This window comes from Cyanistes caeruleus, chromosome 3, assembly GCF_971803275.1.
Source record: "Cyanistes caeruleus chromosome 3, bCyaCae1.hap1.1, whole genome shotgun sequence".
Lineage (NCBI taxonomy): Eukaryota > Metazoa > Chordata > Aves > Passeriformes > Paridae > Cyanistes > Cyanistes caeruleus.
Window position 1 is genome coordinate 73,923,381 of NC_141703.1, and position 18,571 is coordinate 73,941,951.

The 18,571-nt window shown below is 40.4% G+C and overlaps 1 protein-coding gene across 10 annotated transcripts in view; it reads right to left on the reverse strand.

Annotated features, from left to right (window-relative positions):
* Positions 1-18,571, reverse strand: part of GRIA4 (glutamate ionotropic receptor AMPA type subunit 4) — a 217,151-nt gene that overhangs the window by 7,121 nt on the left and 191,459 nt on the right. For 2 of the 10 annotated variants that reach the window (XM_023920399.2, XM_023920413.2), the window contains exons 14-15: positions 3,019-3,133; positions 655-789 (exon numbers count right to left, since the gene is read on the reverse strand). The exons of 1 other annotated variant lie outside the window; for it this stretch is intronic. In XM_023920399.2, the coding sequence (XP_023776167.1) occupies positions 655-789; positions 3,019-3,133 (250 nt within the window). Of the gene's footprint in view, positions 1-541; positions 790-3,017; positions 3,134-9,999; positions 10,115-18,571 lie in introns of those variants that run through there. 7 more of the 10 variants (XM_023920408.2, XM_023920391.2, XR_015284792.1 and 4 more) reach the window with 6 other exon arrangements.

Genomic DNA, 18,571 nt, shown 5'->3' on the forward strand with positions numbered 1-18,571 from the left:
GTATCAAAGGAAGGGTCAAGGAACAGGGAGGGGAGGACGGAGCGAAGTAAAAACAACATTTAGACTTCTTGTAACAGTGCCTTTTCTTCCATTAGGTTAGCTATGGTTCAGTGATGTTGCCTATCCTAAATCTTGATTACAGATAAGGCCAATATTGAATAATACAGGCTTGCAGCAATTTGTCACTAGTAGAGTGCAAACCTTTCAGAAAACAGAGTTTCCAATCAAGTACTTGATTGAAACTGGCCCTCTGGATATATACTTTCTTAATTAAAATAGTTGTCATCTCTCAAATCGATTTGACAACTTTGAGTTGTTCAAAGTGCGTTTTTCATGTTAAAAATTCTTTGCAATGCAGATGTCTATTAGCAACATAGAATAATATACTGTACATCTGCAGCCAAAAGAACTGAACCACTTTGCACTGAATTTTTCCAAAATATAAAGCTCTGTTCAGAAGCAAGCACCACTAGACAGACATGTCACAACACTGCGTTACAAGATGCATCACCCACTCGCTGTAGTAGGCCCTAAGTCCTACCCCTAAATTTTAATACTTTCGGTTCCATATACGTTGTAACCTTCTCTATAAGTTGCTAAATTCTGGGTATTCTGCGAGGAAGTTGGGTTAAAAGTCTGTGCACTCTTTGCCACCTTCATTCGTTTCGCCTCTGCCCTGGACTTGTAACAGAACTCTATCAAAGCCACCAGCATTGCCAAGCCCAAGCCTCCAACCAGAATGTAGAAGACTCCAGCAACGTTGCTGAGACTCAAGGCACTCGTCTTGTCCTGGGAAAACAGAAGTAACACAGTTAACCCTGGAAAACGGATCCCGAGAAGCACAAACCACACATTAAAACGTTAGAAATAGACAAATAACAATGTTTAGCTGAAATTTCGTGACAGCTGTTTACATACTTTAGAAAAATTTGACCTATCTGGATCTATAAAGTATATTTTAAGCAACTGGTTTTCCTGGTTGGCATAAAAAAGTATTTTAAGTATATTGCCAACATATCAGGATGTCATTGCTTGCTTACTGAAAAGCATTACTTCCATTACATAGAGAATTAAACAATGACATGTCTAGCCCTCTTTAGGGGACATTTCAGCACTGATATGAAACTGCATTTACGTAAAGCTCTTCAGAAGCCTTGGAATCCAGAAATCCATTTATAGCAGACAAGACTCTGCCTGATCTTTTCAAGAAACAGTAATTGAACTTGTGATAGGCATTGCTGTTAATTTAAAATATCCAGACTGAGCTTCTGATACTTAAATGTCAGGCGAAAATAACATGCGAGGCTTAAATTCTTTCTTTGAACAAACACTTCCTTCGAAAGTGCACACTGTACCATACACATTGTGATATATTTGCCTCTTACCTATTATTGTATTTTGGTTTTATTTTACTACAGATACAGTTCTGGAACATGCCCATGGACTACTAAGCTCAATAACAGTATAATTCTAAATATCAATTTATGCAATTTAACATATTTTTTATAATTTAGAAAAAAGTAAGGATTTTCTTTAGAAAATTATTAAATATACATAATTTTACAAAAAATCACCTTCTTGGGTGTATTGTAGTAAATAACTATTCTACATTTCTCTATACTGCACTGCTTAGTTACAAAGCACATTTTTTTGACTTGAAATCCACGTGCTTTTTCAGTATAGTTCTCAAGGAACTCTCTCAGGATTGACTTCATATGCTACATTGTGTGCCTTAAAATACTTATAAAGCTTTATTCTTACGCAGACTATATAATCTTTAGCTAAAGTAAGGAGAACACTTAACTTCTGATTGTAATCTCTATGAAATTTTAACTTACGAAGACTGCAAAAAATTTGGATGTTTAATTTAAAGAGGCACTATTCATGGTGTAATCAGTAGATTAGCACAGTGAAGGTTCCCATGGATGTACAGAGGTGATTATAGCTGGGTTCTGCTTTGTCTGTGCCTTTTTAACTGGCTAGAGGTATCTAAGTATCTTGGAGATGACTGTTCCTCTGGTGGCAATTGCTAACATGGTGCTTGCAAATGAGGAGGAGGCAGGACTGAGAAAGACCTGCCCTAATGTAGGTGGTGGGTTGAGGCTTTCTCAGCTGTTATTTACAGGTACTTTGTCATCCTCTTGAAAGGTTTTCACTCCTTTTTTCCAAAGCACTTGCCAGAAACAGCAAAATGTGTCAGAAAGCTTGTTTCCCAGGCTAATTTTATCAAGGTAAGTCCTGGGACATGCAGGCAGCAAGCAGTCAGTGCCTGTCATTCTTTCCTTTTAGCTGTGGCTGCAGAGGCTGCCGTGGAGTCGAGTACTCTGAAGAAATGCCAGACTCCTCAAATACAGGGCTGGCACTGACTGTGGTGTTTCCCAGCCATCAGAAAATACCCAGTTCTGGGTCTGTCCCCATAAAGAGAAGGAGCTGTCAGCTGCCAGGATTACTGTTTGGGTATGGACTAGGATAAACACTGGAGGCCGTAGGAACTGTTAATTACTGAAGCCTTTCACTTCAAAGCTCAAGTTAAGTTTTCCTTGGCCCTCAAGGAGCCAGGGACATCCCCAAAGGCTGCAAGACACCACCATCCTGGCCAGCAACGAAAGGCAATCCTTCCTGCTAGCATTTCTCCTGTTCAGAAAACTGCTGAGGTAGGCCAGCTCCAAAAGAAAGTGAGAGAGGACATTTCCTAAGCAGTCAATGGGAAAAGTCCATACCTTCTAGGCAGGAAGTCAACAACTAATCCAGCTTGCTTCTTCCAAACCCAATAATCTGCTCTGTATTTCTTCAAGAGATGCTCTGAATATGTGGGATTATGTTTGGTGATTTAGATCACTGAAGGCTTTAAAATGCAATAGTGCTTCCTTAAATTAAAGTGTGACGCCCATCAAGATGGGCCAAAGCTGATTCATTCTGCGTCTACAGCTGCTTATTTTATTTCTATGTCATTTTGTTCATTACTTCCTCTACTGCTTTGTGAACAAGATAGTTAGGTCCCGAACTGTAGCGACTGACCTTACTTCCAGAGTCCTTGGGTCCACATTCACCTTTATCGTACCACCATTTGTTTTTCAGCTTGTCTAAGACGCCTGCCTCACTGAGTTTCAAAACGGCAAGGTTTACAGGAGTTCTTCACGTGGAAAATAACATAAATAACATTATATATGTTATTTTATGTTATTCAAGTAAAACTACATAGAATCGCATTGCAAAGTGACAGAGCAGAGGCCACAGTGGGTGCTATGTCATGTACTGTTGGCCCAGGTTTAGAGACAGACATATGACCGGGACCTGCTCCATCGCTTTAGGTAACAGGCACATACTGCTGGGGAAGATTTGTAAATAAATAGTATGCAATTACTGTGAACCCAAAACTATTGGCTTACACATATTAACAACACAACCTTCAGAGATATATGTGAGACAACTGCTTACGCAAATTAAGAAACATTAATTTGTGTTCCTTGCTTTCAATCTATTTTTAGTTTGTATGAATACAAACTAATAATATGATTTGGCCATAGGTATTTCATTTACTGCCCTCAAAATTATCCTGGCAAGAAAAGAAGATGCTCCCTGCACTGTGCTGCCCATAACCATTTGGCACAGCCCTGTAATAGGAGGTCTGCATGCAAAGAACTTGGGGGCAGAGCTGCGAAATCCCCTTATCCCCCGCTAAGAAGGACTGTGAGTCTTCCATTTTCATTTCCTGTTCCAAAATTATTTCAAAATTCAAAGTTTTTCCTTTAATCTCACTCATGCATGTTAATATTTCAAGGGTCTCAGGCTGGTGATAAATTTCTACTTGAAACAGCTTCTTTTTTTACTGGTGGTATTTGCTGTGGGTGACATAACAGAGTTTAATATTGAAATGAGGCCTAATGCAATGCCTCAAAATCCTGAAATGCTATAGGTTTACAGTGAAGTTGCTTAAACTCATTGAATAATATCAGAGTATTATGGTAATGCCCCACTTCATGCAGAGCTATCTAAAAATGTATTAAATTATTAACAGATTTGTTTTATGTACTTTCCACTTCAAATCATTGTCCAGTTCTTAATGTGGTAGGCATATAGATATCTATTTATGTGCAGGTGTGCATGCAAATACAATATATATCAGAGAAGCAGGGAGATAAACAGAAATGGCATGTGATAGATAGCCTTGTGGTGATGTTAAATGTCATGATCCTTTGTGTGCCAGCAAATTCCTATGGGAAAATTTTTCTCCCATAATATGTGATAATCCATGCATTACTTAAACATTAACTTATGGATTTAAGGTTTAATAATAAATAATAAATAAATAATAAATAAATAATCAGTGGAAACATTAATTAGTACAGCGTGACTGAACCTACTAAAATAGTTAGTACTAAAGAGGAAAGGGGCTTATTACACTCTATGAAATCCCTAAACACTTATGTATTGATGTATTTGTGCAGGTTTGTATGTAGCAGTGTAATACACAAGTAACAGCTTCTGAGCCTTGTATGCTATCCCTAGCTCTAGGGACCCTGCCTCTTCATATATTCTGATTACTCTTTCTATATCTACCTAAAGTGGGGGGATTCACCTTGCCTCAATATTTTCACCCCTAAATTATGCCCCACGCTTTGTCTGTCTCTCCAGAGCTCCCTGCAGTTAGTGGGAAAAGGTAGGTACCTCCAAATGGTGGGCTTTGATAACAATATTAACAAAGGATGATGTTGAGATGCCTGTCTCCTCATTTGCTGCTGAGGAAGCCTTGGAGAAATTTTTGACAGCCACAGTTGGGTGAGAGGATTTCCCAGAACTCTCCAGTGATCACGCTAAGTAATGGAAAAGCTTCATCCACTTTCCAAATCCCACACATTTAATTTAGATGCAATACTCTGCTTCTAGAAACAAAAATGCCCATTTTTTGCTCTTTTCCAGTATTCAAACTCACATTTTGCCTTAAGGCTTTTGGCAGCAGGCAGCAGGCTGTGCAGGTTGACAGGGGAACATGAGAGTCCCACAGCTGTGAAATGAGTAGGTTTTGGGTGCTGGCAAGTTGCCTGTCAACATGATCCTCTGCTGGCTTCTAGTGCAAGTGCAAAATAATTAATATAATTTGAATAGCCGTCATCTGTAACATGTCATGCACTGGCACTGAGCCACATTCCCATGCTCCTAAATCCCATCAGTGTAACAGGGCTGGTTATGACAAAGGTAAGGGGGCATACAGGTACTGTTCTCACTAGGCAAATCAGAAGCCTATAGAGTTGTTGCAGATTAAACTGATAACTAGGAATAGATATGAACTATCAAGGCCATCAGGAAGTTAGGAACAAATCAGAAAACAGATGTCTCCATGTCTTTCACTTTTTTATTCAGCATGAAGACTTTAGGCACATAAAGCCTGAAACAGGCAGGGGATATTTTCTTTTTTGCAACTGCAGCTCCTTTAATGTCATCCTTTCTGCATTGTCTCTGCAAGGAAGCTCTCAGGTTTTCCTCCAGGAAAAACAATCAACTTCACACTTTAAATTGCCATGCTATCCTCAATTTCTAAGTGATCTCAATGGCAATGGTCAGCAGAGGAAGTTCCCATTTTTCACTGGGATGCAGTAGTGATTTGACTGATGCCAGGCCCTTGTTTCTCCTCTCCATGAGTTTTGGTGGAAAACTTTCTGAATGAAGGCCTTGCTGATGCTCAAGAAAGACTTTCTTCTGCTGCTCTCTTTCTTGCCTGCCTTAACAAGGCCCTGTGACATTTTCTTCACATCTGACCTCAGCTGTGATGAGAGAGAAGCATTCTGAGAAAAACTTAAAATTATATATTACAATATTTTGAAATATTTTACGTCTTCAAAACAGGATTTCTGTCCCAATTTAAGTTAGTCAGCTGTGATGAGAAATGCACATGGTCCAATACAAGAAGCCCAGACAAAGGGAAGGGAAGAAGGGAAAAGGAAGATGTTTCACTTATGATTTTCAGAATCACAGAATATTTGCAATCACAGTAAGTGATTGCAGGTGTAGTGAATTTTAATGTATTTTAGGCTTTTTGGTGTTTTGTTTCATTTTCAGTAGGAGATTTTCAACAGCTCCTATGGGAGATGCATGTCCAGAGCACCTTGGCTCTTGGGGCAAGTCATTTACTTTGACCATGTTAATCACAAACTCAGAAACTACAACTTGTTACTAGATTGCTTACAAAATCAGCTGGTGAGTAGTCCAACTGATATTAAAGAAGACAAACAAAAAATTGGTATGGTTTGCTGTATGTGAACAAGAGCAATGTACTGAAGTCACATACAGGGGATAAATTCAGCATTTATAATTAAATTTTCCATTAATTTCAGTTTTGTGTCCTTAATATGGCAGTGGAAAATCACAGATCTGGATTTTTTTCAATTGCTTAGTGATTCCTGAATTACTAATGTTGGGCTAAATCTTCAATTAGAGTAAACTGGTGCAGTTTGTGAAAATAAGTAGTTTTTTTTCCAGCGTACAGCTGCTGAGAATCTCTGTTGTATATAAACAGGATCCAACTGCCTCAAGTTCATGTAAGGATAACATATGAGAAATAATAACTAAAATTACTCTTTATCTATGGTGAATAATTTGCTTCACGTAGCCATAGTCCAAAACTGCTGTGTGACAGCACAGGAGACCCTGTTCTTCACCCATGTGCTGGAGTCAGTGTTGGCACAGCCTGACCTGGGCACAGGGACACTGGTTTTCTAACTTTTTATCATGTTCTCAGCCCTCCTACTTCCTCTCTTGGCTTCTTACTGATTTCCTCCTATCCTGACATCAGTCACTAGCTGTTGGAAAGGCCATTTTTTAAGAGCCTCAGGCTGGATCTTGAGCCAGCAACATCAGCAAAATCAGATTGCTTTAAAATGGCATTAATGAAGTCGCTGTGTTCAGGACAACAAATGGGCAATTATAACATTTAAATCACAATAGTGAGTGATTCTGAAACAAATATAGAATTCTGGTAGACAAGGATTTTAAAAATGCAATCATGGGTATATTTTAGGAGCATTTTCATTACCCACTCATGGCTGAGACATTAAGTGAAAGGTCAGTCTCACCAGGTGACTGAAAAAACCATGGGCCACCGTGTTCTCCTGAGGGCTGCCAGCAGAGACTGGAAAGGATCTCCATCAGCACAGCTTCTGTCCACTCACACTTTATAAAAACAGTGGAGCAAAGTGCAGAAACTGTGTTTCAGTGCCTTCCCATGCACCACAGGAAATGATGGCATACAGTTAGGACCTGAGGTAACACTTTCAAAAACACTCAAATGACTTGAGGAACTCACTTTTATCTTCAATCATGAACTACTTAATGAGATCACTAAACCACAGGGGGTTCACACAGAGCAGCTTTCTGAACTGTCTTTTTGAATTTTGGCAGATTGTCCCTTAAAGGGAACAATAAATGGGGAGGCTAGAGGTGACCTTTGTAACAGCAAGAGAATGGAGGTAGGAGACATCTTGTTTTACAGAGCTATACAAACCTTTGGAGAACAGCTGAACTCTCTGGAAGCTCCCTCATTTCTGTAGTCCTCTGTATTATCATGAAGGCTTATTGTGGGTCTACACTCTCATTTTCTGAATAACGCATCTCAAAGAGTAACAGCACAGTTGCCAGTCAAGCCTCAGGTGTTTTATTTCTTTCAAGAGAAGAGCAGTTTCTTATGCTCATTTATGAGAGTGCAAAGCCCTGAAATTTAAACAGGAACTCCTAAAAAAGCTCAGGGTTTGTTCTTTTTAAATTCATACAATGAAAAGAAGTATTCTTAAGCTTCTGAAGAAGGTAAGAGCTTAGTTCAGGACTTGTTGGTAGCTATCAGGTTTACAAAAGTAACTAATGATAATTTGATAGTAGAAAAGAAATAAAATACTTAGAGCTCCATTAATTCAGCAGAAAGGGTTTTGACTTCAATTGATCAAGACTGTTTCTGAACAAGGAAATTAATTTTACAGATGATAAATGGCTAAGTTACCCTTTGGGGAATCAGCCTGGCTGTAGTTTATAACCCAAGACCAGATGCTGCTGCAGTGCAGACTTTGAGAAGCATGGGAATGCCTGCTCACCTGCATGACGTGCCTGGGTCCACCAAATGTGGCCAGTGTAGGTACATGATAGACCTGGAGCTTCCCAGGACCACTGGTGCTGCCTACTCACTCAGCTGTGCCTGGGGAAAACTGTGGCAAGGAACAGGCTCGAGGTCAGCTCATGGCAGGCTGTTTGTAGTCCCAGAACCACGGGTTGAGCTCCATCATGCTCTTCATCCTCTGCTAACACTGTCCTACCCACCACATTGTCTACTGTATCCTCAACTGCCTGTGTCACCTACTGTTTATTTCCACTGGCAATGTGTTCCTTCCTTCCTCCTGCATTCACAGGTCCTCTGTTTCTCCATGAACCACACTCCCTGCCTTTCTTTTTCACTTTTCCCCCTGCAACTCCTTTTCCTGTTACTTTTCACCACACCAAACTTGCTCCTCCAGCACTTCCAGACATTTCCCTGGTGAAGCCCCACATGTCCCTCTACCATGAGCTGCTCCCTTTTTCCTGCGTCATGACTCACAGCACCTGTGGCTGGTAAATAGGGAAAGTAAGTTAAAAAGCATCCTTAGTTTGCTGTCTAGTTTTTGTCTTACTTTGCAACCACTGCAGGCTTATGAGGAGGATATTCTAAGAAAACTGAGGTATTTTAATGGTTTTATTCTCTGCCTGTGACATTAAAAAAGAAAATAGATAAATAAATACTCCTCCCCCAGTAATGCAAAAGCTCAGGTTTGAGTAGAGGTAAGTGCTATTGGGTCTAATCTATCTGAACATTTTGGAAGAGAAAATAGAGACCATTTTTGAAACTGTGACTGCTGGCAAGCAGAGCGGTGTGGGGAAAAATAGGTAGAGCAGCAGGATTGAAGGCAAAGTGAAGAGGATTAGGAGACCAATTCTGGGTGAGTGCAGAACAGCCCAAGGGATGGTCCCTGAGGCCAGGACACAGCATGAAAGAGCAGGAGGACTAAAGAAGGAGAGAAAATAGTAAGAAAAAAATATATGTAGGCAACTGCAAAGAAAGCTACATAAACTGTATATGACAAATTAGTCAAATTTAATCATCTGTATCTGACTAGCTCTGTTCCTGCACAGCTACCTGTGCAGCATTCTCTAATATATTGTTCACACACAAGCACATAAATAAATATTATTACATGCTGCCTGGAACAGAAGGGGTATTTTTAATACCTCAATTCTCCCCCACTTCACCATCTTCCACATTTTTGCTTCTTTTCAGCACCAGGCAGCTTCTCAAATGGAGCTGTGAAAAAGCAAGGAAGTACTGGTACTGGCCATATGGAAGACAGGGGAATGCAGAAAGAATATGAAGCTGTTAACACCTCTGCCTAGCATGCAGCCTAAAATTCCTGTCCAATAAATTCTGGTAAATTATGCCTAGGGAAGCACCATGGATTTCAATTTGTTGGAAAGATATCAGAAAATGTCAGCATGAAGATATTTTAACCGCAATTTATCTTCCTATTTGGATACTTGTGAAAATTGTGATTTGTACTAGTATTGTTTGTGTCAACAGTGGATCCCTGAGCCTGGACCACACATTAAATTACCCCTCAAAGATAGTCACACTGATTTCTTTCCCCTTTTCTTCTAATGTCACTGAAGGAAAAAAAGTCTTAGCTGGCGAGCAGGCTTCTGAAGGTATTTAACAAGCTTGGAAAAGGCCCACCATGAATTCAGAAGATGCATGTTTCTGAAAACCGGTGATAGATCTCACCCCAGAGACCATTTACGAGTTCCCCTTGGGGTGCCTGAACAAATGCAAATATTTTTGCTTTGACAGTAATTGCATACACCTCGGTTTCAGCTGCAGGTACCAGCAGTGCTGTGCTACTGGCGAAGCTGTTTTGTCGCAGGTAAGACCCCAGCAGATGCACCAATTACTTCACATACTGTTTACCCGCTTTTGGTGACATTGAGGCTAACCTTGGAGTCACCTCCCCCGCTGCCACATTCTCCTTTGTCGTACCACCATTTGTTTTTCAATTTGTCCAAGAGGCCTTGTTCATTCAGTTTTAAAACTGCGAGGTTAACAGCATTTCTTGAAACGATAAAACATATTTTGTAAGAAACTGCACAGCTGTTAAGATGTTAGAAGGAATGAGGACTTAAGCTGTTTATAAGCTTGATCCACACACTAAATAAACCTCTCATTTCCATATTTCAAAGCCCTTGGCAGCACAAATAATTGTGGTTACTTCCAAATGTGAAAAATGCGTTTCCAGATCTAGAAACAATTTTCAGAACAGCTTGGATTTTAATGCAAAAATTCTATCAACCAACCCAAACTATTTTTGCAAAATGATGATAAAACTCCGCCTGGAATTAAAAACGATTTACACAGATTTATTTGAATCTATATTTAAAGTATGTTCAGTGTGGGCCCAGGCTGTTTTTTCAAACAGATGAGAAAATATATCCCCATGAACTAAAGAGGCAAGATCCAGACTGCCTGTGCTAGACGCTGCCAGTCGTTGTGTCACTACAGTTCTGACATGAAGCACTTCAGACTGATCCTGCCTGAGCTAAGGATTAGGACTCCAGAAACAGGCCATGGGGGGAAGAGCTGAGGAGGACTAACAGCTCACACACTGACTAAGATGCTGTCCAGAGCCAATAGAAAGCACTGGACAAAAGTGCCCAGAGTTCTGTCTGTCTGAAGCCCTGCTGTTGGCACATCTGTACGTATGGGATGCAGGCTCCAGAGTCCTGCTCCCTTTGCACATTAGAGACCTGGGGAGCAGCTTAGTGCCATGACTCCAGGGACTGCCCTGCTATTCTGAGAGAGCACCCTGTGTCCCAGCCCAAAGAGCACCTGAGGAACAGAGGAGGAAGGTGGTGATGAAGGGTGTCTGCACTGGGGAAACCTGGGAACGGTGCGGCCAAACTGAAGCTCAGGCACTGCTGGAAGAGAAAAGCCAGCCAATTAGCTAAGTGCTGAGAGACAAGAAAGTTTTTTGGACATCCTGAGGACCCAAGATACAAGGAGGTTTTTTTTGACATCCTGGGGGCTTTTCTTTGGAGAGTTTATACATGTAATGATACCACTGAATGAAAGACAAATCCTGCTTTGTTAGCAACACAGTGGCATGGGCACAACAGACTGAAAGGGGTTCTGTGAGCCTGGTGTCCTCCAGATCATGTTTAAACGCTCTTTTTTCAGATGAGAGAAATACCTGAGAGAGACTTTGGATCTGTGCAGGCAGAGGAGCATTGCCAACACAAAGGCTAAAGCACAGAACCATGGCTTCTGTAGGAACTCAGGGATGCTGGAATTGCACTGAATCTCAGCCAAGAATTAGGACACAGCTGGTCCTAGGACACAGTTGCTTCTGTGCATGCTCAGAGGTTTCCCTTTAGATGTCCAGAGAGCATCAGGACTGGATGGCAGCAGTATAGACTGTACAGTCCACCATACAAACCCAAAGGACAGGCATCTGGACTTATGACAGTGACTGTAGCCACTACATAACGTTTTAAAATCCTTCCATAACTAATCTGCCAAGGTATTTATGCAGCCTTCATCAGCTCCAAAGGAAACTTTGCACTTGTTTAAGTGTACAACTTCCTATCTGTATTACTAAGACCCTAAACAGTCACATATCCTAATGATACACAACTACATCAGTGTCAAGAAAATTTTATCTTCCTATTTTTATGTCCCTAGTGCATCCATGCCCATCAGACACATACACCCTCTCTGATGGGTGTCTGCCCAGGCTTGCTTGTGGCTCTGCAGAGGCACATGGAGCAGTGGCACAGTTCATCTCCAAAATACTTGAGAAGTGTCAGTAGCTTAACTACTGCCCTTTGGGGATGACATGGGGTTGAGAAAGATGGAGTTTCTCTCTCTGAATTTGTTTAATGCTTTCAAGATCTGGCTGTCAGGACTGAGTGGGATACGACAAGAACTATGACTATCAATATAATCCTCACTTCCAACAACAATGAGAAGATGTAACACCTTCAAAGCACTCAGAGAAGGGCCAGGAAGAGATCCTCTAGCAGCAGGGCTCTATCAAAGCATGTGGCAGTAGAAGACATTGGGGGTTTGTGATTCAGCCTCTCTAGAGATGGCTGATCTCTCTCTGGGAGTCTTTTCTGATCTTGGAATGGAAGTTTTTCTCTCACTTGTTAAGAGAGATATCTTCCTGGCAAACAGGTACAGACAATGGTACTTCACAGCTTATGGGGAATCCTTTACTACACTGGTCTACCCGTGGGACAAAAGTCAGCTTCAGGACAAACCTTTACTGTCTTCTGGTAACAGCTTTTCATACAGCTCCTCCTGGATGAAAGACAGGTCCTTTCTGGCTGGTCATGAATTTTGGAGACTACTTGTGTGTAGATCTGATGTTACCTAACTTCACTGCAGTTAGACTTATATGAGATTTTCAACAGAGATAAAGTAATTGCTTGTCTGTCCCTGAAAGTGAAAATGAGAACTGTAGTGGGAGTGATAACAGACTGCTCTTGGTGGATAAATCTTTAAGGAGAATTTAGCAGCCAGGCTGACAAATGTGATTTTGTATAAGTGCTCTAATTATGGTTCACACTCCAGAGGGAGAGAAGCAACTGCAAAATTGGAATGAAATTGTTCATTTGTCCCTTTTGTTCTTGGAAGCAATTGCTTTTGAGCCAGTCATATTTACTACAGATTTTTTCATACTCAGCTTTTCATTACAAAGCCTGTGCTTTCAGTCTGTTTGCCCCATTCAGAAAGTTAACTGTGTGGCTAGCCTTGCCACTTAAAAGACAGATTCCCAGTACCCTAAACATAACTGTTACCTTTTTAAGGACATTGGGACTGGGGTATAGATGAAAGATGATCCTGGAACAACATCACTTAGAAATATATCTGGAGCCTGCTGTCTACAAAGTCAATGTTAAAACTCCTTCTTGCTTCAACAGGATCCAAACCAAGGCCTAATTTAATGCTGCTGTGTCAAATTGTCACACTGGACAGCAAACACAAGCAGCTGCTTGGGCAGTTCTACAGATGCGGGCAGGATTGATCACTATCACAAAAAATGAAATGTATTTCAAGGAATATCACTAACTCTCAACATGCCACTTAATCTCAGTCTGATTTTAAAGCAGATGGGAAACCCTGTCAATCTGTCTATCTGAAAAAAGCATCATCAAACTATTTCCTCTGAGCTGTAGTCTCTCAAGTGTGAACATTAAAGTTCACCAAATTAGACAAAGTCCTTATGCTAAAATCCTTAGAAAGGTTTTTTCTTTTCAATCTTTAACTTATTTTGGGTGAAGATGTTACCTGATAATTTACAACTTTTTTTCAAGTTAATGTCCACTTACACCTTTCATTTGGATATTCCAAGATGAATTAGAAACAACTAGGTGATATCTTTGACAACTAATATAAGTTTTTGTGCTTAATTTTCATGTTGAAGGGAAAGAGCTTTCTCACTTGCCAAATGTTTAAATTTATCTTCCAAAGCATTAAAGATTATCAAGGAAAATTTTCCCACAGTCATTTTGAGAAGCAGCTGGTTGATAGTAATCCTAGAGTAATAAATAAATAAATGAAACCCATTCATGAGAGGGTTATTTAGCTGGGTTATTAGCCATATCCATAGACAGTTTCACAGCACAATAGAGAAATGAAAATAAAAAGGATGAAGAAGTAAATGTGGATTTAAGCTGCAATCATCACTCTGAAATGAAACTGTATTGTTTATAAATGTAACACATTATTGTCCTCATCATGTCTAGTAGGCCATGTAAAACCAGGTTAGTTTCACACTGCTTTCTCTGTTGCTTTGTTATCCAGGTCCACCTCAACATGCGAAAATAGATCATTTCCCTCTGGTCAGCAAAACACAGAGAACCTTTGCTCAACACAGCTGTACCTCCCAGGTAGGTCATAACTGAGAGCCTAAAATGTGTGATGGTGACTGTACTGAAAATTATATACTGAGACTTCAGAGCCAGGCTAGATCATCCACACTCATCCTAGACAGTGCTTTGTTCTGCCACAGAGGAAGACATTTGGAAACCTGAGTCTCCATGGCAGAAACATTTCTCTCATCTTAAGAAGTAGGTATGTATTCTCAACACCACACTTAGTCCAAACTCCCACTAAAGACAATGTATTCCTCAATAAAGGAATTGATGTCTTTGCAAGAGTCAGGGTTTAAGAGTAGAAAGCAGGAAAGGGCTTCAATATTTGACTCTTAATCCTTGGTGTCACTGCACAGTCCTGCCTTTTCCATTACTCAGAAAACAGAATCCTTGCATGCAGTAGTCAAGCCAGTTCAGACAAAACTGCAACCCTCACTTCACTGGTACTTGGGTGCATGGACAGTGATTTCAGTGTATGTATCACAACTATTTTTAACCAACCTTTAGAATTACAGTATGAAAAATATGATGAGAATTAAATCATTATCACTCATTTAAAATCTTTAAAATCCCTATAAATCTCCCTATAAATAAACAGTAGTAAGCAATTTAAAACATTAATTAGTATCCCTTCTCTTTTCTTTTGAAGAGCCCATTTGTGTTGTAGGTACACCTGACACAGTTATCAAAGGATAAAACTGCACAGATAGATGCCAATGGGACTACCCAGTCCCTTGCAAAATAACATCAGTGATTCCAAACAGATACCTCATTTGTTACCCAAAAGAATTGCAGCAGGTTGCTTGCCCAAAGCCCAGGGAAGCCAGCAGAGGGCTGGCTTTGACTTCCAGTGAGTTTGGATCGCATCAATGGTTAGCAGTTGACCCATCTGTTGGACTTCAGTCTGCAAGAAGCAGTGAGGGAGGCATGCAACGAATGACCTGAACACCATGGTGCACCACACTGTGGTACCCAGCTCATGTATATGCTCAACCACAGGAGGGGCTTTTCCACAGCCGATAAAGGCACACAAAGGTCCCTGAACCACAAGGGAATGAGACAGAGGTCCAGGCTAGGGACCGCTGTAGCCAACATCACCAGCACTACTGTAAATCTGAGACAGTCATAGCAGAACATCATGAAGAGGGACACAACATTTTGCCTAATGCAACAGTTTCGACATCAATTTCAGCACAGCAACTCATCACTCCTTAGAAATCAGGAACTAAAAAGTGAAATGCATTCTGCCAAATAAGATCAAGCCTGTTCTCACAGTCTAATGCCCAGAGCTTGAATACACACAACAGAAAGAAAAAAAGCTCTCTCCAGCCTGGTTAGGCTGAATAAGTATCCAGATGTATGTATACTTGTATGCAAATATGTGTACTCTCAGCCAAAGCTGCTTTTCATTTAAGTCATTCAGTTCCCAAAATGTCTAGATGCACCATGGTTCATAGGATGGGTGGAAAGCACCACCCATCTGCACCATTCAGCATCATCCCAAAATGCAATTCTAAGGACTCAGCCTTGGCCTGGTTCATGGAGACTGTCTCCATGAAGTATGATCTCAGAATATCTGCTTTTGAATACTAAATACTGAACACTGGCAAAAAGGTACAGATGGATACCTAAGTACTCATTGCAACAAAGGCAGGATCTCTGCTGTAGGCATTTAATAACAATATTCTAGGCAGCCGATAGAGCTTTGCCAGAAAAACTCAAATGTCTTTAGCTATTTAAACAGCTTTGACATTTTCCTGAATCCCTTTCTTGAACTTAGTCTCATAGATTCTGTGTAAGTGGCATGTTAGATAGCAAAAATACTTCCCTGCATCCTGGGCATATTCTTAGCACAGCTCTGCAGTTATCATCACAGACGGCGGCACTGTTGTTTCACTGCTAGGACTGGGGATGTTGTTCACTTGCAATAATGAAGGAGCAAGATGTGCAAAAATAACGTGACTCACTAATGAGACCCTACATACCTGAAAACAGCCTTGCTTCAATTGCAGCCATAGTGTACAGCCCATCATCTCAGAAATGCTGGGGCCACCACTGCAGCTGCCGAGGCAAAAGCGGAGCACAGACCCCAACCCTTCAAAAGGCTTTTCACAAATCATTCCCACAAGGGATTTCAAAGTCTCAGAAATTGCTCAGTCACTTAGAAGTCACATGGTGCAGAGAGATGGCATCTCTGGTTAACCTCAGATTCTCTGAACACAGAACAAAGTTCAACAAGGAGTACTGAATGCTATATGAACAAAGCTCCATAGGTGGGCCATATGTGAGGTACGGACCAACTGGCAAAATACAGAGGCTTGCTTTCTATTATGACAAAATATATAACCACATTGTCCTATAAGTTTGTTGCACATATACTCCTGTATAACCAATGCCTGTAAGGAAAGGGGAATCAGCAAACTACTGTACAATGGGAAGTAAAACCACTGATGTGATGGTGCATCAGCACAAGAGGAACAAGCTTTCCCGAGACTGCAGTATCACAGCCAGTGAAGGCAAGTGATGATGTGTCCCAAGCAACCCCAAGCTCACTTTCCTCGTTGCACTTTGGATGTCTCTCCCTGCAGCTGCCTGCTGGTGCAGCCATCATTCAGACCAGCCCCTGGGCACTCCTGGCACAGGCTTCCTCCTGCAGGACAAGGCAGAGAGGCTGCTCAGTGATGCCAAGGTCAGTGACCTTATTTCAGTGATGTGAATTGCAGTTATTCTCTCATGATCTAATCTGTATCCAGCCCAGGTGGCTTGGGAAGAGGAGGCCACAGCTGCCAGGAACCTCTCCTCGCCCCCCAGCCTAGCGCTTCCTGAATGCAGCTGAAGATCTGCCTTAAATGTGCTTAGCACAATTGGGTGCATTTTTATAGCTTGTCTATATCATACATTCAAATGATTTTTAACAGGAAAAATGAAAATGCAACCCTACCAAGCAAAAAATTAAGACCTGCACATCTTCTGAGCTGTTTATTTAATCCATGTTTTGAAAAGCACTGATGGCAGATTGTAACACAACACAAATGTAGTGCGGTTTAAGGGTGTTTGACAATTCATCAAGAGAAATTAAGTGTAAAGCTGCATGGAACTGGCTGAATATGTTTAATAAATTAGGAATTAAACAAGCTCTCTGTTAATGAGGAAGATGTAGCCAAAGCTTACATCACTGTGTACTCAGAAGGCTTGAAGGATCAATAATGTAAATATTAAAAGGGAGAGCTAATGCATGAACAATTTTACAAGAAAAATAGCCTTAAACTTTAAAGACAAAAAGCCTGCTTTAAAAGCATATCCTCTTAAACATATTTAAGATTTTACAGGAGAAATATTTTTACTGGGATTTATAAAGGTTTGCATGCTGTCATGTTACTTGTATGAAAAAAAAACTGCATTCAAATACTGAAGCACAGCAATCATCAAAACATTTTCACATGTCAGTTCAAGAAAAATAGAGCCCTTGGCACTTGATGTCATAACTTGGCCAGCATTTATATTAAATAAAGAACTGCTAGTATTCATGTTATGAGTCTTCATAATATCCTAGCTCTTCTGCAGTGGTTCTTTCAGGCTTTTCTGCTAAGCTCCTCCATTTCTATATTCATGCTTATCAAAGAAAGGATGGTGATCAACCATCTCAGCAGAATGAACAGGTCCAGCTCAGGACCCACCAGAAGAGTGAATGCCTCCTGAATTCCATCTTGCAAAATTCACCTACCCCTGAAGAACTGACTGGTCTGTAGAAAGGCAAAGCATTGCAAAAAAGCTCTGGGCAGGTTCTGTGCTGCATTAGAAGCTGAAGCCTTTTAAAAACATTATTTTAAAATCCCCTGTCCAACTGCATTAAAAGCAGAAAAATATATCAAAATATTAGTCAAGCAATAAGAGCAAAGTATTTTTACAAGAATGTATGTTTATTCCTATCTATTTAGAGATGGGAAATTTAGAGCAGTGCTCAGATACTTTTCAATTGTGGTTAATTAAAATAAGTATAGCACTCTTCATTTAGCCATCCAAATAAGATGGTTAATTTCCAGGGGCAGTGACTATTTACAGCTTCTATGTATATCCTTAGTACACAGTTTAGTTCCTCGAGCTGAGCTTTGTAAACAAATATGAGCCAAACTGACACCTTGAGGATCAGCAGGAGTTCCAATTAATGGGAGACCCACTGCTGCTAAAAATTGACATAGCTACTTTGAATTCAAAGAGGTTCTGACAATTTACACCAGCTAGAGGTCTGATGACTGCAGTTTAAAATAATTTTATATATTGAAAGCTGTTTTGCAGCGAGATATCCCAATTACAGTATGCAAACACTTCTTGGCACAAGCAATTAAATATATACTTTGCCTGTGTAAAAACAACAGCAGTTGACCTGAGATTGCAATTCAGCTTTTTTCTCTGTTTTATACAAAGCTTTGCTGTAAATAAAAAAACACATAAAATTATCCCTAGAGAAACTGTTCATATTGGTTCAGTACACAGTCTTTAGCGGCAGCAGAAATTCTAGTTTCTCCAAACTCTGAGCTATTTTAATTTTTGCTAGCAACTACCTAATCCTGCTTGCATTGAGCAGTGCATTTTTCTTTTTTCTAAAGCACAATTTTTCTTGCTGGTTCCAGCA